This window comes from Oncorhynchus clarkii, chromosome 4, assembly GCF_045791955.1.
Source record: "Oncorhynchus clarkii lewisi isolate Uvic-CL-2024 chromosome 4, UVic_Ocla_1.0, whole genome shotgun sequence".
Classification (NCBI taxonomy): Eukaryota; Metazoa; Chordata; class Actinopteri; order Salmoniformes; family Salmonidae; genus Oncorhynchus; species Oncorhynchus clarkii.
In genome coordinates, this window is record NC_092150.1 from 80,773,152 (window position 1) to 80,791,844 (window position 18,693).

Sequence of the window (18,693 nt, forward strand, 5' to 3'; positions counted from 1 at the left end):
GTTCTTTCTTGCCTCCCACTCACCATGGTGATAAACAGCCCAAATTCTGGGTTCAGACTGACTAAGTCTCCGTCGGTGAAGATGAATTGTGTTTTGCGGTCTTTACGGGATGAGAGAACAATGTAGATCTGCTGTGCAGCTACAGACAGCACAGGCAAGTCAATTCTGTTGAACTCGTCAAAGCAGCCCCAAGAGCCAGACTGGGCAAGACCTGGAAGTAAGCAGAAGACTGACATTAACAACTGACACTAGGCCAGGTGTTCCCAAACGTTTTAACTCGGGGGGCCCCCTTCCAGCATTGGGGAACATCCCGTGCCCCCACTGCGCACGCACATGCCACATCTACTTCTATGGGCACAAGCATGACAAACTGTTCACACCCCATTGTTGGTGGAGAGAATTTTGCAGGTTTAAAACTTATTTCCTGCAATTCTACACATTTTGTCATGGGGTGCAAAGAAAACTTTGCAGTTTTAAAGCAAATTTTCTTGCAATTCTATACATTTTGGCATGTCTAATGTGTATTCATGTGATATTTGAGTGACAAAAAAATTACAACAATATCTATGGGCTAAAAAACTTAAATAAAAAACAGCTGACATGGGCTAGCTGATTTGGACATTTCTGGAAAAGTTATAAATAGCTCTCGAAAGTATGCAATGACTAACGTGACAAGAGGAACTGATTGTGCACTACACGATTTCGACTATTACAACTTTCAAGAGTAAGTTTAAACCCGGACTGAGCCCCCCCCCCCCCCATGCCTCACAGTTTGAGAACCACTGCATTGGACAATTGACAACTAACATTAGCATCCCAAAATGATAGCTAGCCCATAGAGAAGAGGGCACACTTCCAAATTGTTGCCATTGAGTTGACACAATGAAATCAACTCAATTGCATTGATTGTTCACCTTTGTAGATTCTACCAAGTCCTCTGAAGTCCATCTGGTCAGAGCAGTTGAAGACCACCACGTATTTCCCCAGGCAGCGGCCCATGTCTTTAGTGGTCTCAGTCTTCCCTGTACCGGCTGGCCCAGCTGGGGCGCCGCCCATGCTCATGCCCAGAGCCTGAGACAGTGTGATGTAGCACCTATAAATGGATTGTTTGACATCATGGTTATTTAACATTTCACTAAGGAAAGATCTTCACCACACACACAAACACAAACCATCTTCTCTTGCCTGTCAGTTAAAGGGGTGATGACCAGACGGTCAGTGCAACCCAGGAATTCATTTTGGTAAACAAAATCAACGTCGGTAATGGACACTAAGACATGATCCAAGTCCTCCTTGAAGTAGAACCTGCTCTGCTTCAGCCACTCAAAGTCAGTGGTTGACTTGATGTGCATTTTGACCTGATAAGGAGTAGCAAAGAATTTAAATATTTTGTGTTTTAATACAAAACCCAAAATGTAAATGTTCTAAAATGTAACTTAGAGACATAAGAATGTGGTTTTATTTTTCAGCGACTCACTAGGTCATCAAATATGTCCCTTTGGTGCACATGGATTGTGACCAGTGTCTCAAACTTGATACGATCAAATTTGGTCAGGTCATGGGTGGTCTGTGAAATCAGTGTGTTAAGCAGATCCAGGAACTTCTGGTTGGTAGTTGGCATGATCTTCTTGTCGTCTTTGGCGTTGCGCAGCGCCTCCTCCGAGTCCCGTGTCCACAGCATCTGGATGCCAAGCAGGCCCACCTGAGAAAACAAAGTTATCAACAATACACTTATTCTAATTACATATATTTTTGACAACTGATCGATCCTATGATTCAACAATTGATACTGAGTTGACAATTGATCCTAGATATTCTTCATCATTCTGTTTCATATAATGGATTTCTAGGTTGCTCTCCACACCTGTGCTTGGAACTGGTTGAGGAAGGTGAGGAGCTGAAAGCCTGAGTCGTTGATCTGGAGATCAGCAGCCTTGATGACAGAGTGTAGAGAGGACTGTTGCTGCATCTGCAGCTCTCCCAGCCACAGCTCCACAGGCCCCCTTGCCATCACTGGGTGGTCCAGCTGCAGACGCATGGACAGACACGTGAGCTGTCACTCACACACACAGACACACAAATGCATATGCACGCACACACACAGAGGGTGGCGAAAGGTTCCATTCGAATCTCGGAGCTGAAAAGGGGAAACAATATGTTGATGTGCCCTTGAGCAAGGCACTATACCGTAATTGCTCCAGGGTTTCTGTTGATAATGGCTGGCCCTTGCCCCACGCTCTGAGGGAGAGTTGGGATATGTAAAAAAACAGATTTCCAATTCACACCTATGAAATAGGACAAAAATAAGCACCTACCAAATAATATTATTACACACACACACACACACACACACACACACACACACACACACACACACACACACACACACACACACACACACACACACACACACACACACACACACACACACACACACACACACACACACACACACACACACGATCATAGTGAGTATTGCATTTGATCATACTGATAATGTTGCATACCGGCACTTTCTCTCCCTCTTGTGAAATGACAGCCAAAATCTTGTCATAATCTTTGGCGTGGAATTCCACTTCGTTGACATTGTCAAACACACCAAGGAGATGAGGCTGGAAAAGAGAGTTGCCCTTATCTGAGACATTGTGCATCTCTTATTATTTAGACAAATCTCTGCTGTTCTAAGAGCTGTTGTTACCTGAATTGTGTGTGGATCGCTAGCTTGTCCCAGGATTTCTAAAAGGGAGGGATCAGACACAAAGAAGAACCTGGGGAACTGGAGCCTCTTTTTCTCCAGGTACCTGTTGAGTTCAAGTAACGTAGTCAGTTGAAAGAGTAAGCTGCTAATGCTAAACAGTCTTTATCCGTACCCAGTGAGAGACTTCTGGCAAAGCTCCAGCTGCTCCTGGAGGTGAGGCAGCAGCTGACCCATGGTCTCGTCTCCCACGCAGCACTGCACTACGTTGGGGATCTCATGGGCACGCTGCATGATCTTGATCCACGACTTATCAATGTTCTGGAAGCGCTTGGCTTCCTAAAGCAAAATAAAATGTCAGAATCAGAATGAGAAACAGAAAATTTGAGTATATTGGCATGCAACACATGATTGCTGGGAAAATGTATTAAAATTGAAGACATACAGTCGTGGCCAAAAGTTCTGAGAATGACACAACTATTCATTTTCACAAAGTCTGCTGCCTCAGTTTGTATGATGGCAATTTGCATATACTCCTGAATGTTATGAAGAGTGATCAGATGAATTGCAATTAATTGCAAAGTCCCTCTTTGCCATGCAAATTACATTCCTACTGCATTTCAGCCCTGCAGTCACCATTGCTTTGCACAAAAAGGGCTTCACAGGCAAGGATATTGCTGCCAGTAAGATTGCACCTAAATCAACCATTTATCGGATCATCAAGAACTTCAAGGAGAGCAGTTCAATTGTTGTGAAGAAGGCTTCAGGGTGCCCAAGAAAGTCCAGCAAGTGCCAGGACGTCTCCTAAAGTTGATTCAGATGTGGGATGGGGGCACCACCAGTACAGAGCTTGCTCAGGAATGGCAGTAGGCAGGTGTGAGTGCACAGTGAGGCAAAGACTTTTGGAGGATGGCCTGGTGTCAAGAAGGGCAGCAAAGAAGCCACTTCTCTCCAGGAAAAACATCAGGGACAGACTTATATTCTGCAAATGGTACAGGGATTGGACTGCTGAGGACTGGGGTAAAGTCATTTTCTCTGATGAATCCCCTTTCCGATTGTTTGGGGCATCCGGAAAAAAAGCTTCTTGTCCGGAGAAGACAAGGTGAGCGCTACCATCAGTCCTTTGTATGCCAACAGTAAAGCATCCTGATACCATTGATGTGTGGGGTTGCTTCTCAGCCAAGGAAGTGGGCTCACTCACTCACAATTAAGCTCCCCAGACCTTAATCCCATTGAGAATTTGTGGTCAATCCTCAAGAGGGGGGTGGACAAACAAAAACCCACAAATTCTGACAAACTCCAAGCATTGATTATTCAAGAATGGACTGACATCAGTCAGGATGTGGCCCAGAGGTTAATTGACAGCATTCCAGGGCGGATTGCAGAGGTCTTGAAAAAGAAGGGTCAACAATGCAAATACTGACTCTTTGCATCAACTTCATGTAATTGTCAATAAAAGCCATTGACACTTATGAAATGCTTGTAATTCTACTTCAGTATTCCATAGTAACATCTGACAAAAATATCTAAAGACATTGAAGCAGCAAACTTTGTGAACATTAAAATTTGTGTAATTCTCAAAACTTTTGGCCACGACTGTACAGTACCAGTCAAAATTTGGACACACCTACTCATTCAAGGGTTGTCCTTTAATCTTACTATTTTCCACATTCTAGAATAATAGTGAAGACCTCAAAACTATGAAAAAACACATATGGAATCATGTAGTAACCAAAAACTATATTTTAATTTTTGAGATTATTCAAAGTAGCCACCCTTTGCCTTGATAACAGCTTTGCACAATCTTGGCATTCTCTCAACCAGTTTCATGAGGTTGAGTGCATTAATGCATTTCAATTAACAAGCATGCCTTGTTAATGCGTTTGAGCCAATCAGTTGTGTTGTGACAAGATAGGGGTGGTATACAGAAGACAGCCCTATTTAGTAAAAGACCAAGTCCATATTATAGCAAGAACAGCTCAAATAAGCAAAGAGAAAAGACATGAAGGTCAGTCAATCCGGAAAATGTCAAGAACTTTTAAAGTTTCTTCAAGTGCAGTCGCAAAAACTATCAAGCGCTGATGAAACTGGCTCTTATAAGGACCGCCACAGGAAAGGAAGACCCAGAGTTACCTCTGCTGAATAGGATAAGTTAATTAGTTAACTGCACCTGAGATAGCAGCCCAAATAAATGCTTCACAGAGCTCAAGTAACACACACATCTCAACATCAACTGTTCAGAGGAGACTGTGGAAATCTGGCCTTCATGGTCGAATTGCTGCAAATAAACCACTACTAAAGGACACCAATAAGAAGAAGAGACTTGCAATGGACATTAGACAGGAGGAATCTGTGCTTTGGTCTGATGGATCCAAATGTGCGATTTTAGGTGAGATGAAATGGACCGCAGAGTGAAGGAAAAGCAGCCAACAAGTGCTCAGCATATGAGGGAACTCCTTAGGGACTGTTGGAAAATCATTCCTCATGAAGCTGGTGGAGAGAATGCCAAGATTCTGCAAAGCTGTCATCAAGGCAAAGGGTGGCTACTTTGAAGAATCTAAAATATATTTTGATTTGCTTAAAACTTTTTTGGTTACTACATGATTCCATATGTGTTATTTCATAGTTTTGATGTCTTCACTATTATTCTACAATGTAGAAAATAGTAAAAAATAAAGAAAAACCCTTTAAAGAGTAGGTGTGTCCAAGCTTTTGACCGTATGTTTGAATATTGTGCAATATTCCTTATGTTTTGCTAGACAAGAGCTGAGTTCATAAAGTGTGGAGATCTTTTATATGCTCAAGATGCATAAATCAAATGTTTTGCTAATCTGCAGATGGGCAGTTGTGCAGTACCTGTGGCAGTTGTTTGGCAATGTCACCTCCCACGAACACAGCCTCCAAATACACCCACAGGTTCTGGACGATAAGCCACTGCTCAATAATGTCAGATGAAGTAGACAGCTTGAAGACCCAGTTCTGAATGTCTTTCTTGAACGGAGCATTGTATCTATGCAAAGATATAAGGGCAAGGTAAGATTCTGGGAGCATTACCATTCTACCAACAACAAAACCTGACTTTGATCAACTGAAGGTCATTATCTATAGCCAAGTCAGTTGTTCATACCTGTTGCTCAGCAATGATCCCAGCAGCATCAAACTATCCTCCATGGTAGCGACTATCTCAGAGGTCTCTGTACCTTTTAGCATCAGCTCTCCTCGGCCCTTGAAGGTCATGAAACTCAGAGACTGACTGGACCATACATCCACCACCTGGGCCAGCTTGGCCTCGATGTCCTTCTCCTTGACCGCCGAGATGCAGATATCCTGAGGCGGCACAACAAGACATGACAGTTAACATGTCAAACAGTGGGGAAGACCACTACAGAAACCCTACATCAAAGATTAAATCATGCTTTAAGCCTGTAAATAACAAATATAAGCAAACTTGCATCATCATGGATTTTCCTGTAATAAATATTTAACTGAATTGTGTATTATAACACTAACCTCGATATCCTCCTTGTATTTCAACAGGTTTGCCTCCATGATGTTCTGCAGGGCAAAAGTGTCTGACTCCACCTCAAACTTTTTGCCCGTCAGGCCGGTGATGCGGTCCCAGTGCCTCTGCTTCATGGCCTTGTTGGCCATCATCTCCAGCAGGGGGCAAGACTCGCTGAAGTCATCGATCCTCTTCTTCAGGTCCAAAAATGCCTGCCAGTCCTTCAGGCCTTTGGGCAGCTTCTTACACCTAGTGGTCAAACGATCTGTTACATCTCAACAACAGTAGACACAAAAAAAAACTGAGTGAAACAAGAAGGTACTGTCCAATAAAACAAACAAATGTTCATTTCGCGCCCTAATGAATACGGAAAGGAAACAACAAGGCCATTCTGAATCAGCAGAAATATAACATGACAGCAAAAGTACAGTACCTATTCTGGAAGTCCAAAAGCTCTGCATTGATCGCCTCAATGTCCACCTCTGTCCACAGAATGTCATAGTATCCACTAATTTTGGCCATCACTGTGTCGTAGAGTCCATACAACTTCTGGAGTAAACTCAGCTCTTTTCTATGGTGAAAAAATAAATAGGATCCTCTTTATTGTGTCATCTATCTACACTGTTGATGAAACAAGGAGTGTTGAACATCATAGACATTCATTATTTCAGTGATATCATTGTTCTACAAGTTACAACCAATGATGTATTGTATATAAACCTAGATTACCTATAAGTATGTCTAAATATGTGGTGTACTGTATATACACTCAGTGTGCAGTTTATTAGGTACACCACCCAGTTTACGAAAATGGTTAGCTCCAGACAGTGAGTCATGTGGCCGTGGTGTGCTATATACAGCACGTAGAGATCCATTTAGGCATTCAGTTACTGTTCGATTGAACATTGAGAGCGGTATGATCGTCTGTGCCAGGCACACCGGTTCTAGTATCTCAGAAACATCCAGCCTCCGTGGTTTTTCACACACAACAGTGTCTAGGGTTTACAGAAAATGGTGCGACAAACTAAAAACAGCTCGTTGATGAGAGGTCGAAGTAGAATGGCAAGAATTGTGTAAGCTAACAGGTGGGCGCAGTACAAGTGGTGTGCAGAACGGGATCTCGGAATGCAAAACTCAGTCCTTGTCACGGATGGGCTATTGCAGCAGACGATCACACCGGGTTCAACTCATATTAGCTAAAAACAAGAAGTGGCTCCAGTGGGCAGGAGATCACCAACACTGGACAATTGAGGAGTGGAAAAACATTGCCGGGTCTGACGAATCCCGGTTCCTGTTGCGTCATGCTGATGGCAGAGTCAATATTCGGCGTAAGCAGCATGAGTCCATGGCCCCATCCTGCCTGGTGTCTATGGTACTGGCTGGTAGAGGTGGTGTAATGGTGTGGGGAATGTTTTCCTCCTGTCACAAGTTAGTTCCCAAGGTACACATTGAGGAACATTTCCATGCTCTGATGAATTCAAGCTGTTCTAGAGGCAAAGGAGGGTCTTACCTAGTACTAAATGGGTGTACCTAATAAATTGGCAACTGAGTGTAAGTCTATGGTGAATAACATCCATTACAGTGTACCGTGTTTTTTGCAGAGCCTCATAATCTGTGACTGGTAAACCAAATAGCTGCTCTCCTGACGAGTAGGTGATGAATTTCCTCCACAGGTCGTCAAATCTGGCCTGAAAATATGGAGGAAAAGAAAAACACACATGACGCATGCACCACATCTGTGAAGATTACTTGCTGTAAAACCCTTTTGTGTGTGTTTATACGCGTCATGTGAAAGACGTGTGTGTGTGTGTGTGATGTAGTGATATGTGTGTTAGTGTTACCTGGCAGATCTGCAGCCGGGTGCTGGCCTCGTTGGGAATTATCCCAGGCACCATTGGGCCTTCCTGCAACAAACAATGACCCCAAGAATGACCTACAGTTCATTCGGAAATTATTCAGACCCTTTGACTTTTTCAGCATTTTGTTACGTTATAGCCTTATTCTAAAATGTATTAAATGAAACATTTTCCTCATCAATCTACACACAATACCCCATAATGGCAAAGCATAAACTGTTTTTTCAATTTAAAAAAAAATGTATTAACAATGAAAAACAGAAATACCATATTTACATATGTATTCAGACCCTTTGCTTAGAGACTCGAAATTGAGCTCAGATGCATCCTGTTTCCATTGATCATCCTTGAGATTTTTCTACAATTTGATTGGATGGTTGTCCTTCTGGGTGGTTATCCCATCTCCACAGAGGAACTCTGGAGCTCTGTCAGAGTGACCATCGGGTTCTTGGCCACCTCCCTGACCAAGGCCCTTCGTCCCCGATTTCTCAGTTTGGCCGTGCTGCCAGCACTTGATGGTTCCAAACTTCTTCCATTTAAGAATGATGGAGGCCACTGTGTTCTTGGAGACCTTCAATGCTGCAGATATTTTTTGGTAGCCTTCCCCAGATCTGTGCTTCAACACAATTCTGTCCTTCAACGTCATGGCTTGACATGCACTGTCAACTGTGGGACCTTATATAGGAAGGCGTGTGCCTCCAAATCATGTCCAAACAATTGCATTTACCACAGGTGAACTACAATCAAGTTGTAGAAACATCTCAAGGATGATCAATGGAAACAGGATGCACCTGAGCTCAATTTCGGGTCTCATAGCAAAGGGTCTGAATACATATGTAAATAAGATATTTCCATTTTTTATTTTTAATACATCTGCTAAAATTTCTAAAAAACGTTTTTATTCCATTTTAGAATAAGGCTGTAACATAAGAAAATGTGGGAAAATGGAAGGGGTCTGAATACTTTCCGAATGCAATGCATCTACTGTATGGTAACTGAGGTAAATAAATACAATGTGTTTATTTCTTCTTTACCAGTTCATACTGATCTGTAAACATCACAACATCCTTTTGGAAAACGGTGACTGATTCCAACAGGTTCCGTTTGAACTTGGGCTGCACACGAACTAGCTCGTCTTGCACTGATCTCTGGGGAAGCAAAATTGCTATTTTGACGCCATAATACTGTAGGTAATTCGTCAAACATCTACAACTGAGTTGCAAACATGAGTTATTCCATAGGATAAATGTATAGTGGTAAACCATTACAACGGACCGCCTTGGACTGCAGTTTGATGAAGGAGTATCTGAGAGTATCCACCCCCTCCGCTTCCTCTTTGGTCACCTCCACTTCAAATCTATTCAGAATCCCATAGGCTTCCTAGCAGATAGTATGAGAAAAGTACTTAACAAATGTGTCTGTGAAATCTTCTACCATTGCAATCCACAAATCACAAGCCGTAGTTTGACTTATACCTCAATGGGTCCCAGGGTCATGTCTATCTTGATCTCGGAGTCTCGTATTTTGGACAGGGCTTCCATGGCGAAACGCACATCCTCCAGGTCTGCGATAGGCCTGGAGAGCTTTTTCAGGTGTTCTCCAGTGAAAGTCATGATCTCCATCATTTTCTTTTTGTACTGCTCATTCAGGTACTTGCACAAGAGCTTCTTCCAGGCCTTTGCCTCGACTGTCAGAGACATCTTCAGCGGAGCTACAAGAAAGGGAAATGATCACAAAAAGATAGCTGGCTAATTATTTGTGGTTCACAAAGTATCAAAGACTTGTGAAGCATTTACAGTATGTAGGCCTTATAAAGGGCTTATGAAGGTTTCATTAAGCCTTCAAGAGTTAAAGGCCTAGTTCGTAAACGCCATACCTGTTGACATTTCAATGCACCCCAAAATAATGGTAGGCTTGATTTCATCAATCTCCTGTTCGAATGCCACATAGTGCAGGATTTCAGACTTGATCTGAGTCAGGTAGGGGTTGCTGTCCATGAACTCCTATTCAGAGAATAGTTAAGATTCCACAGGTTAGTGAGAAGGAAAAAAAACAACAAAAAAACAATTGCACCGAATATGGGTGGCAGGTAGCCTAGCGTTATAGTGTTGGGCCAGTATCCGAAAGGTTGCTTGTTCGAATTCCCAAATCTGTCTATGTGCCCTTGAGCAAGTCACTTAACCCTAATTACTCCAGGGTCTACGTTGATAATGGCTGATCCTGGCCGTGACCCCAATCTCTGAAGGTGTCTCAGAGGAAGTTGGGATATACAAAAAAAAACTTTTCCAGTTCACACATGCGTATAATACAAACTTGCACGTGTGAAATAGGACAAATATCAGCACCCACCAAATTATTATATTATTACATGCCAACTTACTTAGTAGTAAACAAGCAAATAGTAACTAGAAAAAAAAGTTTGTGACTTGCATTGACACACCTTGACCTTAATCTGTCTGTCCTCGGCCCAGACCACCTTGAAGGGATGGAACTGCTTGAGAACATCACTGGCCGGTTTCCTTAGAGAGTTGACTGCTGATGTGAGGAGGACCACCAGCTTACAAATGTCCTTGTGTTCAGCTACGCTCTGATAGAAGTTCTTTAGCTTCCCTGCTGAGAAAACAACTCAAGTTAAATACTCATTCATGTCATCAATACTCATTGTGTAATCAATGTCAACACAATTCAAAGAACTCTGCAAAATACAGTATTCGATATCCTGGGAAGTTGTATGATTCCTAATTCTAACAGTGAATTTTCCCAAGTGGAGATATGTACAATCTGTGTTTAGTGGTAAGATAAGATGGTGGCTGAATCTTACTGCCAGACTTGCGCTTGTCTTCATGGTGGTGCTCCTGTCCCCAACGGGCCACTCCCCGGCTCACCTCCAGCACCAGGTGGACCAGTCGGTTGATGGCCTGCTGGATGTCATCCAAACTGGGCACCATCACCTGGTGCAAAATGTAAAAATGTAATTATATCACATTGATTTGGGACTTTGTTATTTCAAATTGAATCTAAAATGAACTCACCACGTTGGGTATGGTCAGGTGGACTTCGGATTTGATAAAAGTCACCAGCTCCTCTGTGCTTGGTTGTGATTGGCTGAAACGTCCCTTTCTTGCTGACAAGCTGAACAGATAAGTAAGACTCTTTAAAAATCTTTACACTCCTTCAAATTAGAATATCAGGCCAACATTTTGCACTATACAGCTGCAATGCATTTCTTTTAGCTAAACCAAGGGATAATACTCTACATGACAACTCATGCATAGTTACGTCGCAACGAAGATTCTTCTTTTCAAAGTGTCCAGAGATAACCTTGTTGCTTTGACCAAGGCGTCAAGTAGCTTTGTGCTGAACCAGGCGTACATCTCTTTGCACTCCTAGGATCAGGATTGTTGTTAAAAGCATTGAAGTGTCCTGTTCTCACAAATGTACAGTATATTTCGGTGGAGTCAGTGCAGTTAGATACTTACCTTCTCAAAGTCATCTTCTTTCTCAGATTCTTTGTCATCACTATGATCATCATCAATGGAGGTGTTAACTTCTTCTGAGAATGCAACATTCTTCCGCTCTGGAATACAAAATGACTTACATTTAAATTTGATGAGGATGTTTATGTATGAGTATGTTGATGGGATGAGATGTTAAGAGTTTCTGGTTCTTTACAGGGTTTTTCATGAAATACCTTTAACAATTGGTACTTCCACAGGTTTCTTGACTTCTTTTGACTCGTAAATAGTATTGAATATCTCAATCAGCTCCTTCACTGCCTCTTCAACATGTCTGCTTTTGTGATCCAAAATGTCTGCCCACTCCTTTGACTGGTTCTACAAAACAGAGTCATAGCAATTTCATGGTAAGAATAAGAAATCTGACAAGCAGGTAGTGCTTAGGGGGCGGTCATAGGAACTGATTAAAGCTGCAATTAACGATTAGGAATTATAAAAACTTTGGATCAGACTATTGTCTTATTTATTCAATATTTATGTAACAACTGTTTTTAAAAACCTGCAATAATGTTGAAAGTCCAATAAACTAAAGTAAACTGCACACTGAGGTCACCCCATTGCATTTACATCATTTACATGAGCAATTAGGGTTGAGTGCCTTGCTCCAAGACCACATCGGCAGATTTTTCACCAACCGAAAGGTTGCTGGTTCGAATCCCCTAGCCGACTAGCCAACCTTTCGGTTACGGGCCCAATGCTCATACTTTTTTATTTTATTTTACCTTTATTTAACCAGGCAAGTCAGTTAAGAACACATTCTTATTTTCAATGACGGCCTAGGAACAGTGGGTTAACTGCCTGTTCAGGGGCAGAACGACAGATTTGTACCTTGTCAGCTCGGGGGTTTGAACTCCACTAGGCTACCTGCCGCCCATTAGATGGGCATACCTCATTGGTGCTGATGAGGCCTTGCAGTGACGAGGGCCTGTCCTCTGGGAGATCGATCAGCACAGTCTCTGAGATGTCTTGAAGGACGGCATCAATGTGCATCTCACAGATGTCTCGCACCTGAAGAGAAACACAAAGCAGAGCGCACGACTCAGCAACAAGTATTTAATTTGAACTAAATTTGAACTAAATGCTCCACAATGATTACAGCAGTATTTTCAGTGTACCTTCTTTAGGAGATGGTTAAGTTCAGACATGGCGGTGTCAACATTATGAAAGAAGTTGTCCAAGATGAGAGATGACCAGTTGAGTAACACCAAGCCGTGGCGAAGCACAGACTCGACCTAAAGTGACCACAAACAACAGAAATGACTTTATGAGGTAATACTAGCTAGTCTCCAAACAGTGTCATTTCTCCTTCAAGGGATCATACTGTATTTTAGACCATTTTAACTTTCTTACATTTTTTATCTTGGATGCCATCAGGTTGTAGAAAACTGCAGGTATTTTCTCACAGGTGACCTCGTAGTTGCACAGTAAAGTCTGCAATAATAAATCTGGGCAATATGGTTCTTCAATTCATTGAATGTCTGTGACTCTGCATTGTCTAGGATATTACCTCCAGTCGAAGTTTGTTGGCTTTCATCGACCACTCTGTCTTGACCAGACGCAGAGCCTGATCAGGAACCTCCAGACCCATCTTCAGCATGCACTTTGTCTCTCGCACTATCTCTGTGATTTTGGGATCGAAGTTGACGAGTAGTTTTCCTGTGTCCATGTGGCGGACTAATAAGGTTGCTTGTAAAGCTGTTAGCAAAGAAGGGGAAAGACGTGCATATTTTGTGAAATATGAGAAAAATAAATGAATTCAGATCAGATGAGACAAATGGATAGGCTACTGACCGTATTGGAGCTGTGAGACCTCCCTCATCCAGGCTCTGTGATAGAGAAGCTCAAACTCCACAAACACAGCTGCAGTCCGGTTGTACATTCTCACCACGTCCTTTCCCTCTGGACTCGACAGGATCTCTGAGTTTTTCTGTAGAAAGTGTTCGCAGTTAGTGTTGTTTCTCAGTAGATTAAATTCTTAGTAGATTTCTGAAACTGTAAGAGAAATCTTACAGGTCATGTTGTGAAGTTTGAACCTACCTCGATGTAATGTATAGGTTCCTGTATGCTCCTGTAGAGCTGTCTGATCCAGAGGACTTTGCCAGCTATAGGGGGCATGTTCCTTGCCAATGGAGGGTCCTCTCTGTGAATCTGGTAGAGCTGCATGGATAAAGAAAAACTGTGCTCAAGTCTGATCCATAATGCATCTGTGCCTATAGGCTACCTGACCATTTTTAGGACTAAGGATTACATTTATAAACATACCTTCTTGACAGACTCCAGCTCTGAGACGTAGTGCTGAAGAATAAGCCCAACTGTGCTTGAGACTTCTGTCTTTAGACAGGGCATGTTCAGCTTCTGAAATCTACAGACAATAACAAATATATGTCAAAGTAACATTTCCAGAGTTGGTTCTGAAAATTTTAAATATACCAGCATGCTAATTCCATTTGTGAGGTAGACTACTCTTACATGGCTCTACCCAACGAATGTAAGAGTGGTGCTGGTACATACTATATTTGCTATCACTTAAGGGTCTAGATTGCAGGGAATGGCGGTTACACCTGTTAAAAAAAACTAACAAATATCTGAGTCGAAAGTAGGGCACTGCCCCCTAAATTCCTGGGGAGAACCCAGACTTATTTTTATTAAAATAGTTTGAGTGATATTTTCTACCTTTTCAGAAAGAACAAGGCATGCTGAGACGAGAGGATTTTGGAGAAACAGGAATTCATGAACATCTGGAGCTGGTTCTAAAGAAGATAAAGGACGACAACAACCTAGAATTAGGAATTAGAACTCTGACAACATGTTGAGCTGTGAGCTTTTCTTTGCCTACAAACAAAACAAAGCAGTTTAGACTCATCTACTCAAACCAAGTTGAATAAAACATGCCTCGAGGTTGCTTATCTGAACCATGAACTCTGCAAAGTCCACCTCAAACTCTGCTTTTCTGGGGGCCAGGATGTCATACTGCTTCTTCTTCATGGTCAAGTAGATGTTCTGGAACTTGGAAGCCAGAGTGTCTATACCCTCAATGGTGGACTGTCCCAGGACAGAGAAGGTCTTTACTGCAGTGATCATCCGAGTGATCTGAAAACAAGAAAGAAATTCATCTCAAATGTATAGCAACAGGCCTTCTGTTTTTTTATGGAAAAGGTTGGCTGCATTAATGAGGTACACACCTTCTCCAGTCTCTTGCAGAAACCCTCAAACTTGCCAAAGATGTACATCTCTGACACCTCAAAGGGTTTCTCCCCAGGCCTCTCCAGGGTTTGTTTCTTTGTCTTGTGGAAGCAGGACTGATACTCCCGGAACAAGTAGATACAGTCCTATCAACCCCCCAAAATGGTCAAAACTCAAACCTAGTGTAAATCAGGGGTAGAATTGACCATATTTTTGATGCCATCATCAATCACCTGTATCTTTTTGATGATGTCTTGTGTATCCTGTTCCCAAATTCCAGAGGTGCCGTTGTCAGTAATGTATGCTCTACATGCTGTAACCATCTGATTTGTGACCTGAGTGACAAATATTACAACAACCAAGCTTTAAATACATGTTCTCCAATTCAATTCCATGTCAGTTCCCATAGCTGATAAAGCCAAGTGGGTAATTTGTTAAAGAATTAATAATTCCATTAACTTTTTTATTATCTCTGATGGAATACAAAGAAAGTACTTACTTTGATGAAGAGTGAAGTCATTCGTTCAGACGTATTGTAATATTGTGACACACTGTGGATCATTCGAATGGCATTGATAAGGTTCTGAATGCTCTTGGCCATGGTGACCTGAAATAAAATATGTTCACTTGTGAAATCAATTAGAATAAAAACTTTCAAATCAGAATAATGAAGACTAATTAATCATCTTATTTACCGGGTCACAGTTGTAGAGAGGTTGGCAGACTTTTTCGAGGGTGTACAGGAATTTCACATTATCCTTTGCCTCGTTGGCACAGTCGGTTATTCTGGCATCCAGCTCTCTCCACAACTAAAGTAAATAATATGTACCAACAACAGGAACATGTCAACATTTTGTTGGAGCATGTAATGGTAAACATTTAATTTTCATTGCCACTTCAGGAAGACAGCCAAGTGATGATAGTACCTTTAGAGTCTTGGAGCGGTTGATATTGAGTACATTGACCACGGCCTTGCACTCGGGGCCCTTGATGTGCTCAATGATAGAGTTGAACTTGGCCGACATTCTCTTCCAGTGCTCTAACTCAGTCAAAGGTCCTGAGGCATCAGCTTCTTTCCTCATTTGATCACTCTCTGTAAGGACCTGGGGGTCATAGAAATAGAGTTGAAGAACAGAAGACTTGAAGTACTATGGATTGGCAAGTACATTTTTTCACATTTGTGCCGTGGTACAGTATGTGTAGGTTCATAGTACATAGACAAGTCATACTGTGTAGTACCTGCTCAATCTGTTTGTACCACATCATCAACGCTTCCTCGAGTTGATGCACCATGTCAACATCTGCTGCTGCTGCTTTTACGTCTTCAAAGGATACCAGCCTGGCGAATTCAATGTTTGAGGCCGTCTTCAGTTGAACAGTGCCTTCAATGCATGCTTGCATTCCTGCAGTACATCATACAAATCAAAGTGTTGCCTACTACGTTTAACAAACTGACTAGACTTGTTGTCAGCTCAAAATCATGCAGAAAACAATAATTGAATGATGCTGTAGGCCTACTGTGTGTGTACACTACTGTTAACAAGTTTGGAGTCACTTAGAAATGTCTTTGTTTTTTAAAGAAAAGCAAACTGTTTGTCCATTAAAATAACATCAAATTGATCAGAAATACAGTGTAGACATTGTTAATGTTGTAAATAACTATTGTAGCTGGAAACGGCATATTTTATATGGAATAGCTACATAGGCATAGGCCCATTATCAGCAACCATCACTCCTGTTCCAATGGCACGTTGTTTTAGCTAATTCAAGTTTATTATTTTAAAAGGTTAACTGATCATTAGAAAACCCTTTTGCAATAATGTTAGCACAGCTGAAAACTGTTGTTCTGCTTAAAGAAGCAATAAAACTGGCCTTCTTTAGACTAGTTTAATATCTGGAGCATCATCATTTGTGGGTTTGATTACAGGTTCAAAATGGCCAGAAACAAAGAACAGTCTATACTTGTTCTCAGAAATGAAGGCTATTCCATGTGAGAAATTTCCAAGAAACTGAAGATCTCATACAACGTTGTGTACTACTCCCTTCACAGAACAGAGCAAACTGGCTCTAACCAGAATAGAAAGGAGGGGGAGACCCCGGTGCACAACTGAGTAAGAGGACAAGTACATAAGAGTGTCTAGTTTGAGAAACAGACGCCTCACAAGTCCTCAACTGGCAGCTTCACCCGCAAAACACCCGTCTCAACGTCAAGTGAAGAGGCGACTCCGGGATGCTGGCCTTCTAGGCAGAGTTCCTATGTCCGATGTCTGTTCTTTTGCCCATGTTAATCTTTTCTTTTTATTGGCCAGTCTGAGATATGGCTTTTTCTTTGCAACTCTGCCTAGAAGGCCAGCATCCCGGAGTCGCCTCTTCACTTTTGACATTGCGACTGGTGTTTTGCGGGTACTATTTAATGAAGCTTCCAGTTGAGGACTTCTATTCTAGTTAGAGCTGTACGAGATCTTCAGTTTCTTGGCAATTTCTTGGTTGCTGATAATGGGCCTCTGCACTACTATGTAGATATTACATTTTAAAAATCAGCCGTTTCCAGCTACAATAGTCATTTACAACATTAACAATGTCTACACTGTATTTCAGATCAATTTGTTGTTATTTGAATGGACATTTTTTTTTGCTTTTCTTTCAAAGACAATGACATTTCTAAGTGACCCCAAACTTTTGAACAGTAGTGTGTGCACAATTTTGTTTTATTATTGTAACTATCTCACCATCTAGGAAATGAATATAACGAGTGATTGTGTCTTTGAAGTTTTGTTTATCCTTCTCTCCATGTTTCGACTGATTCAAGGCACCCCAGTTTTCTGTTGCACAGACAGCTGGCATCATAATCTTTGACAACAGATTCCTGGTGCCTTTTAATAGACCCTCAGCGGCATCTAGCATAGAAAAATAAATCTCCTACAAAAAGAAAGGGAATGGAAATTGACCAAGCATTAACAGTCAGAAAACTCATGATTAGAGCATTCCTTTGTATTCAATATGGACCTATTATGAGGCTATCATAGATTATATGTACAAAATACAAAATCTTAGTCCTTCAGTTCAGAAATCTCTACCTTCCGTAGATCTTCCATAGAATATCTCACCTCATGTATGTTTTTTATATTGACAGGAACGTCAATTTTAGTTCGTACAAAGAATGGGCACAATCCTGTCAGACATGTCTCAGACAAATTGGCTAAAAATAGTCTCATTATTATGGCTCCTTTTGCAGTTCCAGGAAAGGTGCGTCCACACTCTAAAACAAAATACAATTCAGTTGAATTGAACTTGCGCCGTTTAAAAGGTCTGGGTCAGAGTGAAAGGTGACATAAACAGACAATAAAATGTTTCATATCTATTTCACAAAAATCTATGAATAACAATAATCTATTGGTGCCACTGTGGCTCTATAGTATGCATTTTATGTCATGAAGAAATACAGAGGAAATCATCCTTCATTAACCTATTCCTGGGACTTCTGTCTCTTGGTAGACAAATGCGATGGTTTTACTTCCTCCTTTGGCAAAAAAATCATCAAATGGTGCCAACTGTGGGGGGGAGGAGCAGAGTGTCTACAAGATATCTCAGATCTTTGTTGTTCATCAAGCAGGTAAAGGTTAAAGAATTTGACCAAACAACAACAATTCATAGGGAACCTCAATAGCTTGTTGGGATTCATATCAATTACAGTTCTACTCACAGAAGGAGCATCTAAAACAAACTCTTCTACTGCTTGTAGTTCGAGGGAGAGCCTGTCAGCCAAGATCTCAAAGATGTATTTGTGCCCAGAGGTAAGTAGCTTTTTTCGAGCTTCTCTTGATTCCTTGTACCTGGCCTGAAAGGACAAAGTGTCAACGTTACTCTAAATGGGGTGGTGTACTGTGCACATCAGGCAAACAGAGTGTAAGGTGGGACTGTAGCAGCCCACAGTAAAACAAT

At 41.6% G+C, this 18,693-nt stretch overlaps 1 protein-coding gene across 1 annotated transcript in view; it reads right to left on the reverse strand.

Annotated features, from left to right (window-relative positions):
- LOC139408065 (dynein axonemal heavy chain 8-like) overlaps positions 1 to 18,693 on the reverse strand; it is a 58,143-nt gene that overhangs the window by 39,154 nt on the left and 296 nt on the right. The window contains exons 2-44 of the mRNA XM_071151882.1: positions 18,455 to 18,589; positions 18,218 to 18,302; positions 17,859 to 18,010; positions 17,481 to 17,670; positions 15,991 to 16,154; positions 15,678 to 15,854; positions 15,447 to 15,560; positions 15,251 to 15,358; positions 14,985 to 15,086; positions 14,751 to 14,897; positions 14,461 to 14,658; positions 14,242 to 14,318; positions 13,831 to 13,930; positions 13,606 to 13,725; positions 13,360 to 13,495; positions 13,076 to 13,263; positions 12,919 to 12,999; positions 12,684 to 12,800; positions 12,457 to 12,576; positions 11,745 to 11,886; positions 11,533 to 11,630; positions 11,333 to 11,439; positions 11,086 to 11,185; positions 10,875 to 11,004; positions 10,494 to 10,666; positions 9,930 to 10,056; positions 9,529 to 9,764; positions 9,329 to 9,433; positions 9,088 to 9,201; positions 8,039 to 8,101; positions 7,785 to 7,885; positions 6,631 to 6,768; positions 6,206 to 6,446; positions 5,823 to 6,022; positions 5,552 to 5,705; positions 2,871 to 3,034; positions 2,699 to 2,801; positions 2,508 to 2,612; positions 1,865 to 2,026; positions 1,478 to 1,702; positions 1,186 to 1,358; positions 915 to 1,093; positions 24 to 211 (exon numbers count right to left, since the gene is read on the reverse strand). Of these exons, the coding sequence (XP_071007983.1) occupies positions 24 to 211; positions 915 to 1,093; positions 1,186 to 1,358; positions 1,478 to 1,702; positions 1,865 to 2,026; positions 2,508 to 2,612; positions 2,699 to 2,801; positions 2,871 to 3,034; positions 5,552 to 5,705; positions 5,823 to 6,022; positions 6,206 to 6,446; positions 6,631 to 6,768; positions 7,785 to 7,885; positions 8,039 to 8,101; positions 9,088 to 9,201; positions 9,329 to 9,433; positions 9,529 to 9,764; positions 9,930 to 10,056; positions 10,494 to 10,666; positions 10,875 to 11,004; positions 11,086 to 11,185; positions 11,333 to 11,439; positions 11,533 to 11,630; positions 11,745 to 11,886; positions 12,457 to 12,576; positions 12,684 to 12,800; positions 12,919 to 12,999; positions 13,076 to 13,263; positions 13,360 to 13,495; positions 13,606 to 13,725; positions 13,831 to 13,930; positions 14,242 to 14,318; positions 14,461 to 14,658; positions 14,751 to 14,897; positions 14,985 to 15,086; positions 15,251 to 15,358; positions 15,447 to 15,560; positions 15,678 to 15,854; positions 15,991 to 16,154; positions 17,481 to 17,670; positions 17,859 to 18,010; positions 18,218 to 18,302; positions 18,455 to 18,589 (6,039 nt within the window). The remainder of the gene's footprint in view (positions 1 to 23; positions 212 to 914; positions 1,094 to 1,185; positions 1,359 to 1,477; positions 1,703 to 1,864; positions 2,027 to 2,507; positions 2,613 to 2,698; positions 2,802 to 2,870; positions 3,035 to 5,551; positions 5,706 to 5,822; positions 6,023 to 6,205; positions 6,447 to 6,630; positions 6,769 to 7,784; positions 7,886 to 8,038; positions 8,102 to 9,087; positions 9,202 to 9,328; positions 9,434 to 9,528; positions 9,765 to 9,929; positions 10,057 to 10,493; positions 10,667 to 10,874; positions 11,005 to 11,085; positions 11,186 to 11,332; positions 11,440 to 11,532; positions 11,631 to 11,744; positions 11,887 to 12,456; positions 12,577 to 12,683; positions 12,801 to 12,918; positions 13,000 to 13,075; positions 13,264 to 13,359; positions 13,496 to 13,605; positions 13,726 to 13,830; positions 13,931 to 14,241; positions 14,319 to 14,460; positions 14,659 to 14,750; positions 14,898 to 14,984; positions 15,087 to 15,250; positions 15,359 to 15,446; positions 15,561 to 15,677; positions 15,855 to 15,990; positions 16,155 to 17,480; positions 17,671 to 17,858; positions 18,011 to 18,217; positions 18,303 to 18,454; positions 18,590 to 18,693) is intronic.